This window comes from Mya arenaria, chromosome 6 (genome assembly GCF_026914265.1).
Source record: "Mya arenaria isolate MELC-2E11 chromosome 6, ASM2691426v1".
NCBI classification, from domain to species: Eukaryota; Metazoa; Mollusca; class Bivalvia; order Myida; family Myidae; genus Mya; species Mya arenaria.
The window spans coordinates 36,057,958-36,072,950 of NC_069127.1; the positions used below are offsets into that span (position 1 = coordinate 36,057,958).

At 33.5% G+C, this 14,993-nt stretch overlaps 1 protein-coding gene across 1 annotated transcript in view; it reads left to right on the forward strand.

Annotated features, from left to right (window-relative positions):
• The window catches only part of LOC128238883 (fibropellin-1-like), a 15,930-nt gene extending 1,214 nt beyond the window's left edge, over positions 1 to 14,716 (forward strand). Inside the window, exons 2-11 of the mRNA XM_052955190.1 lie at positions 1 to 28; positions 5,249 to 5,362; positions 5,697 to 5,810; positions 6,148 to 6,261; positions 6,596 to 6,709; positions 7,046 to 7,159; positions 7,494 to 7,607; positions 9,792 to 9,923; positions 12,046 to 12,159; positions 13,057 to 14,716. The exon at positions 1 to 28 is cut by the window's left edge and continues 77 nt beyond it. Coding sequence (XP_052811150.1) covers positions 1 to 28; positions 5,249 to 5,362; positions 5,697 to 5,810; positions 6,148 to 6,261; positions 6,596 to 6,709; positions 7,046 to 7,159; positions 7,494 to 7,607; positions 9,792 to 9,923; positions 12,046 to 12,159; positions 13,057 to 13,130 — 1,032 coding nt within the window. The 3' untranslated portion in view covers positions 13,131 to 14,716. The remainder of the gene's footprint in view (positions 29 to 5,248; positions 5,363 to 5,696; positions 5,811 to 6,147; positions 6,262 to 6,595; positions 6,710 to 7,045; positions 7,160 to 7,493; positions 7,608 to 9,791; positions 9,924 to 12,045; positions 12,160 to 13,056) is intronic.
• The last annotated feature ends 277 nt before the right edge of the window (positions 14,717 to 14,993 follow it).

Consider the following 14,993-nt stretch of genomic DNA (forward strand, 5'->3'; position numbering starts at 1 on the left):
TATACAGACAATGGCGGAACTTGTGAAGGTATGTCAAATAAGAAATGAAATTATACACTCCAAAATTATAAGAAAAAACAACAACATAGCAATATTTGTTATATTTTTCTATCATTATAACGATCTCAAATCATATAAAAATATATTGGTTATTACCCCAAAGATTCATCTTTGTATCGTTTTTTATCCAAACAAATCAGGATATTAGACAAAGGCATGTGTGTTTTTTTCTTCGAAACGTTTTATAGAAAATATATCGGAATACCAAGACATTGAGGCCGATAGTCCTTTTCACTGTATGATGATCATTTAATATGAAATAAGGCAATGCCTTGGACGGGCTCTAGGAATGTTATCAACTACAGAAACTGCTAATGCCGTACAACTTGTCCTAGGTAAACATGAGTAAAAGGCAAAATTGATTTTATAGGACATACCACGACTATGACTATGACTAATTCGTTCATTTATGTGCATCACAGGTAATGTATAGGCAATACAAAAGAAAATAAATATTTTCATGGTTGAAAAAACTCATAAATACAAACACAATAATTATACTAATTATCACAATACTGAATATCATACAAGCACGTAATAGTACAAAATAATGATTCCTACTTTAAACATAACAAGGTAAATAAAATAGATTAAGTTTACTTAAAATTAATTATCAAAGACTCTACAATTATCTGACAATCAACCTGTACTTAACTATTTTAATATGTAAACCAGCATTGTGTATATTTTAGATAATTAAGCTTCTGCAAATAACCCGGAAAAGTGTAAGACCCCCTTAGCAGTTTGAAATGAAAATAAATTCCCTGTAGTTGACGTTGTTAACGCCATTCAATCATTCAATATACAATGTATGCAAAAAGTATGAACATATTTAATTATTTCAAGTTTGAGACTTTAAACTGAATTATAAACATTTCACAACAATACATCTATAACATTTAAAAAAACAAAAACACATGTATTATCCATGAAACATTAGTGATTGATATATATATATATGTTGTAAAACTGTAATATATTCACTATATTGCAGTTTAACAGTTCAGAATAAGAATGCACTATAATTATGATTACATTAGCTCATTCTTGTTAATTTGCTCACTAGAAGAACTGCGTTCATACAGCATCAATGCACGAATAATTGCGATCAATTCGTATATATACATTTTAAATAAAATATTTATTTATTATGACTTAAAAGTTTTCACGATTGATAATTTGTTCTTAAAGAAATGTAACGGATAACATACGTTGGTATAAAAGAATCTCTAGCAGATTTAGGGGGATGGGGCGCACCCGGCGTGTCCCCCTAAAATTGTCCAAGTTAACTTTTTATTTCAGTATAGGAGATAAAAAGTAATAAAATACACCATTTCGGAATATAAATAGAAATTGTTGAAAGGACCCCAAACCAAATAAATTTCGTTTGAGGGAGGGGTGCAAGTCAAAAGGGTTCGCCCCTAAGTTGCCCTCCCCTAACGTTGAATTCTGGATCCGCCCCTGATCTGAATAGCTGATATTTGTAACCACGTACATCCTTGGTTGAATGACGCCACGCTTATCCAATCGAAGCGCAATATTGAAATAAACAATGATGTCATAACAGGCAAATGTAAATATCAAAGAGCAAGAAACATACTGGCAATTATCTTTGTTAAGAAGCATCTCTATTTTTTCCAAAGAAAACTTGACAAATGTCTGGTCTATTTCCAAACTTATTGCCTCCAGCTTAACATAACATGACAATACCTACATTGCTGAACATCAGTCCACAGTTGTAATGTCAAATGCCAGGTGGCATAGATGCGTTCTGAAATAAAGAAAACAGTTTGTAATTTGTGCTAATCTGACATATCCCGTTTACAAGTAAATTACACACAATTAATTAAAATTAAGCCATTAAAGCGGCACTCTTACAGATGGAACGTTTTGACATTATTTTTTTTTTAGTTTTTGTCTTGGAAAGAGCAAATGCTTGTCATAAAACATTAATTTTCGAACCGAAATATGAAAATCTGCGATCTGATCAGCAATATTTTATCATTGGTTTGCATATATTAACCCCAAAAAATTATTTTTCCAAGACAAAAAATAAAAAAGTTGTTAAAATGGTATATCTGTGAGAGTGCAGCTTTAACACGTGACATTTAGAAATGATATCATCTGTTTGAAACTAATTAACTTAACATTCAATGAAAAAATAGAGGCCATTAATTTTTCATAAAAAATAATTACAAATGAATTAAATTTATCAAACAAAGGTTACAAGAATATTGAGGTTAGACATGTGCAAAATCATTCAGATTAAGACATATATATTTTCACATGATAGCCCATAACGTTTTTAAACTTATCTCCAATTTGGTCCTTTTAATTACAAATTGTCAAAGGTCAAACTATTGACTCCATTTAGATATAACAGTTATACAGACACACAGAAAATGGGTTGCTAATATTTTCTAATAAAATATGAAATCTGAAATCTGAGTCTTCTTTGTTTTCCATGTACAGTTTGAGGTAAATCTTGCATTCGATTCTTAAATGCATTTATGATTCTAGATTTTGTATACAGAGTGTCAGTTTGTACCAGTCAAGAATAGCTTGATAGTAAAAAGTAGAATTGGTAAAGCTATTTCCCCGAGGCACATAAAGGTTACAATGTAAGCCCCTAATATTATGCAAATGCATGTCAGACACCTTGGTGAAATTACTATGCATATTACAAGGATGGATTTGTGTTGTTCACAATTGTATACACATTGTTAAAACTTAGTTGCCTTACCCTATTTTCAATATCTAACCATCCAATTGTATTAAATCTGATGATTTCAAATGAGATCTACATTCATACCCATTAAATATGATGATTTCAAATTCATTCTACATTCATACCCATTAAATATGATGATTTCAAATGGTATCTACATTCATACCCCTTAAATTCGATGGTTTCAAATGAGATCTACATTTATACAAAATAACACATATAAATCTAAATGTTATTGTCGTATAGTAACACAACTTTTTCATGACCAAACATATTGCTCAGCATTAGTATCCCTGTATGTACAGGTATGTCCATGACTGTCATGTATCTTTGCCCAGATTTATGAAAATATTTTTAACATGTTGAAGCTAAGCACACTAGTTTTATTTTTGTGTAAATTTTGTAACTTCCTTAAATAAGATTCAATGAGTTTCTGGACTATACAATGAAATTTTGTTTAGCATTAAAAATACAAACTATTTTATGTTTTGTAAAATCAAGTTTCAGAATGAAATTTAGTTATTTGAACTAAGATATTTAACCCGGTTACGCTGAAGATTTATTGAGAAACTTGGGCCTTATCGCCCGCAGATTTGAGTTAATGGCAGAGGGTCTTTACAGTCAACGACCCCCTCCCCCTTCCTCACCCCCCACTCCCTGCAATTACCCAAGTGCATTTTTTAAGAAACAAAATGTAAAGGATACATCAGATTACATAATTGAATAACAGTTAAAAATTTCAGTAGGCAATGGTGTCTGAGTCATCTCATTTAGACTTTTGTACTTAATTATCAAGCAGAAAATTTGACAAGAAATAATTAATAAGGATTTTGAATATTGCCACAAGACAAGAATTTCATGATGCTATAGACGACGGTCTTCAACAAGGGAGTTAATTGTGTGATGACAATAAAAGAGGAGTTCCATACGGGTACTTGTTTTATCTTTGCCCGTGGGCAAGATAAGAATTTCTAGCATGATCAAATTGTGGGACCTACTCATCTAGCGCCACCACTAGGGCAATAGCGCCATCACTGTAATAAATATGTGCATTTTTCCTTTTTAACAAGTGCTTATTAGTTTTGTTGTGTTCCGGCATAGGTACAATACATAACAGTTATGTTTGCATGCGTGAGAATGTTCTTACGGGGTGTGTAAGCACTGAAATGTACTTGCTATGTAATCAGATCTCAAAATATGCACAAGTCCGATTCGGGAGAAAAGCTCCTGGCACCACAGTTTGCACAATATTGAAACGAAATAGTAACCAGCCTACAGTAGAAGTGTTCTTACACGGTACCACATTCTCCGATTTTCAAAATATGTTCGTTAAATGAAATTATCAAATAAAATATCATACTCACGTTTGTTCATGTAAACATAGGGCACAGCTCCACCACGGAAGTGTTGACAGCTCTTTTTCTTTGCACCACCGTAAAGTGGTGGAGCTGGCGTTTACAGGCCGTGGATTTATGAACTGGTCAACTGCATGTCATAAGTTTATGAAATTTATACTTTCATTTACTGATAGAGTTTATACCAAATAATCATACCTGTTTTATGCACGTGACAAGCTCTGCTATGTGTACCGGTATAGTCTAGTCCACCTAAATGTCAAAATGGACGTCAACGAGTCTTTTGACGGTTTCCCTGATCGCTCATTGTAGCTCCGGTGTAGTCCATGGTCTTAATTAAATCGGATATCAATCAGGGATGAATACTAGGCAATTTATATCCGATCAAAGATGGTCAAACATTAGTTGTTAAATAGTATTGTTAAATCCATAATGACAACTACTGGAGAATAACTAGCGACCTTTGTTTAGAATGGTAAAAAATGCGTATGAATATCTTTAATGAAAAAGTGAATATAAAATACATATCTCCGACAATCCAAAGAAATATGATTTATTATTTAATTAGGTAATTTATTTCATTTCAATCTTTTCATTTTGTACCGAACGTCTGAGAGCCTATGGACGACAGATTACGTTTTGAGGTATTTTTGTGTTGTTTTTTCGCAGGAATCAGAAAGGACAGACGGCATCTTGATTGAGAATGATATAAATTTGAATTCAAGAGACTTAATGACACGTTAAACTTGTTTATTTTTCGTGAGTTTGTCGTAAGTTGGCTTTATGTCACATTTTTATTACGTCGTGGTGGCGCAAGAGACATAATGAAACAGCAATAAAACTCAATAATTTGATGAAATAATGCTTCTAATTGTGAAAATGTTGTCTTATATACTTTTACTTCAGACATCGACGAGTGCAACACTGGCCCATGTCTAAATGGGGCCGCGTGTGTGAACCAGGTGAACGCATATTATTCACTTAATGCTTTTATTTCATTTCGCAATGGTGGCGCTGTAGACGAACTGATATAACGATAACAATCACAAATAAGGTGATGGAATGGAACGAAATATGTTTTATTTCTTATATTCTGTTACTTCAGACATCGACGAGTGCAATCCTAGCCCATGTCTCAATGGGGCCGCGTGCTCGGACCAGGTGAACGCATACACATGCAGCTGTGTGGCTGGATGGGAGGGCACAAACTGTGACACTAGTATGTATCTGATATGTGATATGATTGTAACTGTGAAACTAGTAGGTATCTTAAATGTGGTATTTGTGTAGTTTAACTGGTGGATAAGGTTGAAAAATGTGGTAGGATTTATATAAATGTAAATATATCAAACGCGCATTAGATAGTTAATGGCGTGTTAAACTTGTCGCTTTCACGTAAGTTCGGCAAAATATGGCGTTTTATCACATGTTTATAACGTCGTCGTGGCGCATTATACGACGGAATGAAATTACGATCAGATTCAACAAAAGATGAGAGAATTCAACGCAAAATTATGAATATTTTAGTTTTGTCGTATATACTTTTACTTCAGACATCGACGACTGCAATCCTGACCCATGTCAAAATGGAGCCGCGTGCTCGGACCAGGTGAACGCATACACATGCAACTGTGTGGCTGGATGGGTAGGCACAAACTGTGAAACTGGTATGTTTCTGATATGTGATATTATTGTACATTATCGTTCTAAATAATAGTAGGTTGTTAATCATTCGTTGTACCTTTTCATTTTACCGCCTTCGCCTGAGAACAGAATAAAGACAATTGACGTTTTGTTGTATATCGTTTTTTTTCGCGAGAGTCGGACAAAAATAAACGTCATTTTGACTATAAATTATAACAAATACATTCGAATAGTGGCTTTTGCTTTTATTTCATTTCGCAATGGTGGCGCTGTAGACGAACTGATATAACGATAACAATCACAAATAAGGTGATGGAATGGAACGAAATATGTTTTATTTCTTATATTCTGTTACTTCAGACATCGACGAGTGCAATCCTAGCCCATGTCTCAATGGGGCCGCGTGCTCGGACCAGGTGAACGCATACACATGCAGCTGTGTGGCTGGATGGGAGGGCACAAACTGTGACACTAGTATGTATCTGATATGTGATATGATTGTAACTGTGAAACTAGTGGGTATCTTAAATGTGGTATTTGTGTAGTTTAACTGGTGGATAAGGTTGAAAAATGTGGTAGGATTTATATAAATGTAAATATATCAAACGCGCATTAGATAGTTAATGGCGTGTTAAACTTGTCGCTTTCACGTAAGTTCGGCAAAATATGGCGTTTTATCACATGTTTATAACGTCGTCGTGGCGCATTATACGACGGAATGAAATAACGATCAGATTCAACAAAAGATGAGAGAATTCAACGCAAAATTATGAATATTTTAGTTTTGTCGTATATACTTTTACTTCAGACATCGACGACTGCAATCCTGACCCATGTCAAAATGGAGCCGCGTGCTCGGACCAGGTGAACGCATACACATGCAACTGTGTGGCTGGATGGGTAGGCACAAACTGTGAAACTGGTATGTTTCTGATATGTGATATTATTGTACATTATCGTTCTAAATAATAGTAGGTTGTTAATCATTCGTTGTACCTTTTCATTTTACCGCCTTCGCCTGAGAACAGAATAAAGACAATTGACGTTTTGTTGTATATCGGTTTTTTCGCGAGAGTCGGACAAAAATAAACGTCATTTTGACTATAAATTATAACAAATACATTCGAATAGTGGCTTTTGCTTTTATTTCATTTCGCAATGGTGGCGCTGTAGACGAACTGATATAACGATAACAATCACAAATAAGGTGATGGAATGGAACGAAATATGTTTTATTTCTTATATTCTGTTACTTCAGACATCGACGAGTGCAATCCTAGCCCATGTCTCAATGGGGCCGCGTGCTCGGACCAGGTGAACGCATACACATGCAGCTGTGTGGCTGGATGGGAGGGCACAAACTGTGACACTAGTATGTATCTGATATGTGATATGATTGTAACTGTGAAACTAGTAGGTATCTTAAATGTGGTATTTGTGTAGTTTAACTGGTGGATAAGGTTGAAAAATGTGGTAGGATTTATATAAATGTAAATATATCAAACGCGCATTAGATAGTTAATGGCGTGTTAAACTTGTCGCTTTCACGTAAGTTCGGCAAAATATGGCGTTTTATCACATGTTTATAACGTCGTCGTGGCGCATTATACGACGGAATGAAATTACGATCAGATTCAACAAAAGATGAGAGAATTCAACGCAAAATTATGAATATTTTAGTTTTGTCGTATATATTTTTACTTCAGACATCGACGACTGCAATCCTGACCCATGTCAAAATGGAGCCGCGTGCGTGGACCAGGTGAACGCATACACATGCACCTGTGTGGCTGGATGGGAGGGCACAAACTGTGAAACTGGTATGTATTTGAACGGTGTATATTTGGTGGTGCATATATGCTGTAAAATATTAAAGGATGGTTTATTTTATTTCCGCCTTTTCGTTTACAGACGGACGTCTGGGTGCGGAATTAAGACATCAAACGTTTTGTTGAATTTCTTTTATATCGGGAGTAGGAACAATGCGGCATTTGATTGAGCATTATATCAAATTTGCAACATTTGAAACCGCTTAAGTGAGGTAACTGTGCGCTCAACTTGTCGCATGTTGTTATTTCCATGCCTGTCTGACAGTTTGCAACGTTTCCATTACGTTTAGGCGGCGTTTGAGACAAAACAAAATAACGTCAAAACGTTATATAAAACAGCGCTTTTCAAAGCCAATCTTTTGGTTAACTTATGGTGCTTTGTTATTCTATTGTATATTGTGTTTATTATGACGCTCGCCAAAAAAAAAAACGAAAGGATAAAAATCATATCGTCTTTTTACTATGGCGGAAAATACTGGATAAAAATCTTCTACGGTCATCCGTATAAATATATGCTTTCTGTTGGTTTATAGAGATTTATCAGTAAACTCTGTTGCATTCACTGTCCGATTTCACGTCCAAATCATCGCCAGTGAGCACGAGGCCGGCATACAAGTAAATGAAAGTCATTTCCAAAATGGCGTTACGCTCACGTTCAATTGAGTGAGCTTTTCCGAAAAACAATAATGAACTGTCCTTTTATATCAGTTTTAGTCATAAAAAAAATGTTTGTTTTAGTGTAACATAAAAACCCCGGCAAGATATTATTTAGAAAGGTATGAAAAAATTAGCTAAATACTGTTTATTTTTTGTATAATTTTGATATAGCGTAGTATGTGTTCTTGAATGGAGCAATTATAAGATGTTCATACGAGTCCCCCTTTTATGCACAAGCTTTCAGCAGATGATATTATTTCAATACTTTATTCACTCTATTCAAAACATACTCTTAGAATAAAAAAATGGATCCATCATTATATATGCACATAGATGGTGCCAGGATAGGGTTTTGTAATATAACTTAAAAAGCTGCACTCTCTCAGATTGACCGTTTAGACAACTGTTTTTCGAAAGAGGTATTCTTTGCGTAAATGTCTCGAAACCAGTGATACAAGATTACTGACAATAGATCAGATCGCAGTTATTCATATTAACGTTCGAAAATTAATATTTAATTGAAATAGTAGTTTAACGACGATTTAAAAAAAAATGAAATTTTCGACAGTTTCCAAAACAATTGCTATCTGTGCTGTCATCTTATATGACTGAGGAGGCATTGAGACCAAAATCAGCTGAGTCTGAGACACACATATAAAACTGTCAATCTAACAGCGCAAACAATGTATTTGCTCTCTAAACTAAAGGATGTTATATTAAGTCATAATCACACTGCCTATATGATTTAAAGTAAAATAAACACAGACCATAAGTATATCCACTATAAAAAAGTATGCTGTCTTTCTTTTGGATATTCTAAAAGTCCTTTAAATAAAATCAGTTTGATATTTGCACATCTAACAGTATTTATACCATTTTAAACTCGTATACGTTCGCGACATTGCTCTGAGATTTTTTCTTCGTGTGTTTTGACTTTGTGTTATTTAAAACAAGTGATATGCTAAAAGTTTTAATGATGATGTTAACATGTTTCAATAAAGATCTAAGTCGATTTTAGTCCTGAAATGAATTTTTTTCAGAATCAGTTATGTTTATCTAAATTCAACCAGTTTAAAAAATGGACCCTAAGTTGAGAGTATGAGAAAAAAACATTTGTAGTCATGGTTAATATAAATGATCGTATATAATTACGATTTTGTTTCGACTAGAAGACCCCTGAATCAAAGAGTGCCTGGTCTCCTTGTGAAATGTATATACCAAAATTGCATGTTGAGTTTAATAGAAAATGGGTTGTTTAAGAAGTAATACTTTGCAGGAAGTTGGAGACCTTAAATGTGTATTCTAATTGTAACTTAACAATGTGAGCAAATGCCTTCATTATCAAACGATGAACCATTTGCAACTATATAACATAGATCAAATAACATAACCGCAGACTTATTAAAATACAATGGCTTTAGATATAAAAAGTGCTCAATGTCATGTTCTTCCGCCTTTCAAATTCAGGTTTAACAAACGCATTTAGAACACTTTATTCAATTTTCAACTGTAACGTAGCATCCGGTGGAGGCGGCACGAACTACTGCAGCCCAGACCCCTGCCAGAATACTGGAACATGCGCGGACACCGGAAGTGGGTATACTTGTGACTGTTCTGAAACTGGGTATTCGGGAACAGACTGTGACACAGGTTGGTTATAGTGTTTGTGAATAGTATATATGACATATTTGCCGTTGTATTGTTGTTTTTACAGATATCAAAGCAATTTCTATGTTATAGTATTGCTCTTTAGATATATAATGAAATCAATCTGGGTTAAATCCATGTACCTTTAAACAATGCCACTGTTTTTCCTTATAAGTCCAATTGAAATCCAATGTGACTTTAAGAACATTCCCAGGTGTAAATAATTCATGTTTTCTAATAAATTATCCACAAATGGTTTAAACTAAAATTTCAATGACCACGCCGTCAAAGATAAACGTGAAATAAAATGCAAGCATTCTGCAACTGTTTTTTGCAACTTATTTCATCAGTTAAAGTGACACTCTTATTCAACATCACTACATACACAATGATTAAAGATTTACTTTGGTCTACTATAATCGCATAAGGTAGAAATAACGTGTTTTGTGCTAATTTCTTTCAAATTTAACTCTGTATCCTTCTTAAGAACTATTGTTTTCGTAAGTTATTAATCTTATTTGGAATATCAAATCAATATTATAAGTTGTGTTAAATCTTCTCTGGGAGTAGGAGTGCACCTTTAACAACAAATGCTACAGTTTAACCCCGGGGTATTTGAAGCCGATTTTCGAAAGCCAGACTCAAGATTATCGAAATGTATACTATTGAGAAATGTAGAAATACGCATTTGAAGTCCAATTTGAAGAATAAAAACAACCAAACCATATTTTTTAAATACATTGAGGTTATTCAATTATAATTGACACTTTTTCTGCAGAGGAAGAAAGGTGCAGAAAATGGACTATTTCAAATGCTGATGAAAATAAATGCAGTAAATAAAGGGGTATGCTGATGAAACTAAATGGAGACTCAAAAAGAGTCTTCTTTTAGATATGGAGCTGAATGCAGTGTACAAACATTGAAGTTTTCTTTGCAGATGATAATTAGATGAATGCAGTATATAAACACACACTTCCCTTTATATATGTAGAATAAGATTGAAATTCTTCGTTACTAGTAATAATATAGTTCAAAGGAGTATATTTACACCTCAACTTCGATTCCTGGCAATGAACTAACTTTCGGCAATTGATATGATATGTAAAATAAATTGTTGACATTAGCATTTTAATTTTACTTTTAAAAGTGAAAGTATTTTTTGTCGTTATTGTGACGGTATATGAAAAACAGTTGCCGCTTACAGTCGGGTCGTTCTATTTACAGAATGGATGAGAAAGAATTACAGTAAAGTATTTTACTGTATGATATGGAATCACACATACCTTAAAAAAACCCAGATAACTTTAGAATATAGAATCACCCATTCCATTGAAAATACAGATGTCTGTGGAATATATAATCACACTTTCCCTTTGCAGATGAAAATGACTGTAGTATATAAAATCACACTTTTCTTTGCAGCTGATGGTGACTGAAGTATATATAATCACAGTTTCCTTTGCAGATGAGAAAAAAATGTAGTACATACAATCACTCTTTCCTTTGCAGATGAAAATAAATGCATTATATACAATCACTCTTTCCGTTGTATATGAAGACGAATTACATCTTGAATACGGATTAATGTGAATGCAGAACATAAACTCACACGGATGAAGACGAATGCAGTACATAAGCTGTTTTCTTTGCATTTTTAGATGACTGTAGTATACATAATCACACGTTCCTTTGCAGATGAACATGACTGTAGTTTTTACAATCACACTTTCTTTTGCAGATGAAGATTACTGAAGTTTATACAATCACACGTTCCTTTGCAGATAAAGATTACTGAAGTTTATACAATCACACGTTCCTTTGCAGATGAAGATTATTGAAGTTTATACAATCACACGTTCCTTTGCAGATGAAGATTACTGAAGTTTATACAATCACACGTTCCTTTGCAGATAAAGATTACTGAAGTTTATACAATCACACGTTCCTTTGCAGATGAAGATTATTGAAGTTTATACAATCACACGTTCCTTTGCAGATGAAGATTATTGAAGTTTATACAATTGCACTTTCTTTTGCAGATGAAGATGAATGTAGTACATAGTATCACACTTACCTTTGCAGATCAAGATGATTGAAGAATAAACAATTACACCTTCTTTTGCAGATGAAGATGAATGCAGTATCGGAACTCCTTGTAAGAATGGAGGCACATGTACAAACACAGCAGGAAGTTTCACATGCGACTGTACAGACACCGCGTTCACTGGAGACACATGCGGTAAATAGAATAGTATATGACTCCATAGGGATTGCGTGATAAGTACACTATGTCCGTATTTGAGACAGTTCTTATAAGAAAGGCACAAACATCTTCCGCCAAAGCTATACGTAATAGTTAGATAAAATAAAGAAAAAAATGTAATAAAAAGAATGGGCGGAGTCAGCGTAGCGGACGAGCACTTCTTTATTATTAAGATTTTACTTGACGGCATCTTGCTGATTTATAATAAAACCTCTTTGTCTAATACATAGTCAACGCAAAATCTAACACAGTGAGTGTGTGTTCAGATGAGTGACAGTCGGCCGACCTTTAAACACCCGCGAAAGTTGAAATTCTTACTGATTAAGCCTAATACTTAATAATAGCATATCAGCAATTTCATTGGCTGAAAAAGTATGTTGTGTTCTTATAGTCGGTTGTTTGGTTAGTTATATTGGAACTCATTATTTCTGGCTCCATAGCAAGGTATGTAGAATAAATATAAATCAGGTCATCCTGACGTTTGAATAGTGAGGCTTATTCGAATGGTGTCAAAGCCTTGCTTTTGTGTCAAATTGTGCCTAGATGTAAGTTGTTACATTGCTTTACCGGGTAGATGGTTGTCTAGCTAACTCAGTATAATTATACAAATAAAACAATGTTGAACGTATACATATACCATAACATCTATAAATCATAACTATTACAAGTACTATAAATTCATTTCGCAATCATGTAAGCAACCTTTAAATACCTGACCGACAAAATCCATAATAAACAGCTGTACAAGTAAAGTAAACTAATTATTTCATTTTTGAATATATCAATTGAACTTACGTTTTAAGCAATTAGTTTTTACTACCTAATTGTTCTTGAAATGTGATATTAACTAAATACCATCTCATATTTTTACAGAGAACGGTACAGTGCGACCCGGCGTCATGATCGGCGTTGTGGTGCTGGCATTGTTATTATTGTTCCTGTATTAAACCACTTGGACTCGAGGAGCTGTTTTGTCCTGCGGAAGAGGTGATGGAAATGCTCGCCAGATGGAAATAATTGAACATTGTAAAAGTGTTGATCTTAAACTCCATTCATTGTACAAATGCATGAACTTTACATGTGTGTGGTTGAATATTTTTATTTTAAACGGCGAAATGCATTCTTCTTAGCTCATATTCTCTAATTTTATCCTTTAGAATTGCTCTTTTATATTCTTTATCTGACAATAGTTAAGGTGTTGTTCTTTGAAAATTACTTTTTGATATTTAGCTTTAACATATAAGTATTTGTGTTTATTTTGTATTCATCAAATGACGCTTCATGTATTAAAAGTTAATTCTCTACAAAAATAACTTATGGGCCACATAAAGAAACTCAATATATTTTTTTTTTATGTAAATTGGTATAATATATGAAATTATTTGTTATATTTTATTTTATTTAGCAATTTCTGAAAGTATTTTCAAACTTTTTGAATAAAAAATAGTACTTCTCACATCACCCAAACCTATGTAAGAATGACCACTAATGAAATCATACCCAAGGCCAAACGCATCCCGACACATTATTGATTGTTGGCATACCAGTCACCCGTTATTAAAATAAGACGGCATATACTCATTATTTACTTATTAACGAAATGGTTTCCATTAAAGCGTGTGCATTTTTTTGTATTTTCCAGTAAAATTTAGATGAACAGTGTCGAACCGCATACCGGTCTAATAGATTACGAACGTCTACTATATCTGCATTTAGAAACTGCAAATCTATGCAGTTTACAATCTCTGACTTCAATTGCTTGGCACCATTCGCCATATAGTAGCCATCTTTGATAGTAATTCTCCGTCAAATTAAATTCATAGACTATCTTTGTACACTTTCTCATTTCAAAAACACTTTTAGGAACATTTTTTGTGTTTATGGAGTGGAATGCGTCGTTTTGTTTCTACCAGCATGATGCATGACAACGATTACCTCCTTGTCATACTTTAATTTAGCACATGCAAATGCATTGTACATTTTGAAAATAGTATTGAGATTATCGACAAACCACAAAAAAAAACATCCAAATGAGACCCATTCAAATTGAATGTCAGCCATTTGGATGGACATTAGAGTAAAATTTTATCTTGGTGCGAAACCACTGAAAACCTAAGAATCATAGATATACGACTGAAATCATTGCATTTGATCAGTACGGCTAATCGTAAACATAAACTCCATCTTTACACGTCATGTAAGTGGAATGTTTTGATAGCATTTCACACTATACAAGTATATGGTTTGCTCATATAAAACGTGGTCCTAATATTATTTTGGCGAGTGAATATCGATTTCCTTTTTAATACCTATTGATAGTATTTTTAAAGTCATAATGATAGATTAGATCCTTAAACATGTTTACACAATTGTGAAATCAAACCGAGTTTACTTTTTCTAACAATTGCTATTTGTTTATCTCCGATTTCATTTTACATGATTACTGTTTCTATAAATGTGTATTTTAGTGTTGTTAAATTTTTACCTTCGCACGTGTTTTAAGAAGATTTTGAATAAATGGAAATAAAAGTCATTTTTACCTTACTTATTCCCAACAATGCCTATAAACTACAGTTTTGAGGTAGTCAAAGCATCAAAGAAAATTTAAAATACACTTATTTGTAACCTCGGCTAAATAAGAACATACTTTCAGTTTGGTAATATTTTCATAAGTGAGTGTGGCTATAATGCTCAAATACTCAGGACGAAAATATTTTCTTGTCAACAAAGCACCACATCCTTAGTGATTATTTTTTTAATGTTTCACTTTAATTTAATTTCGCACAAGCTTTAAATGTTTGTTATTATTA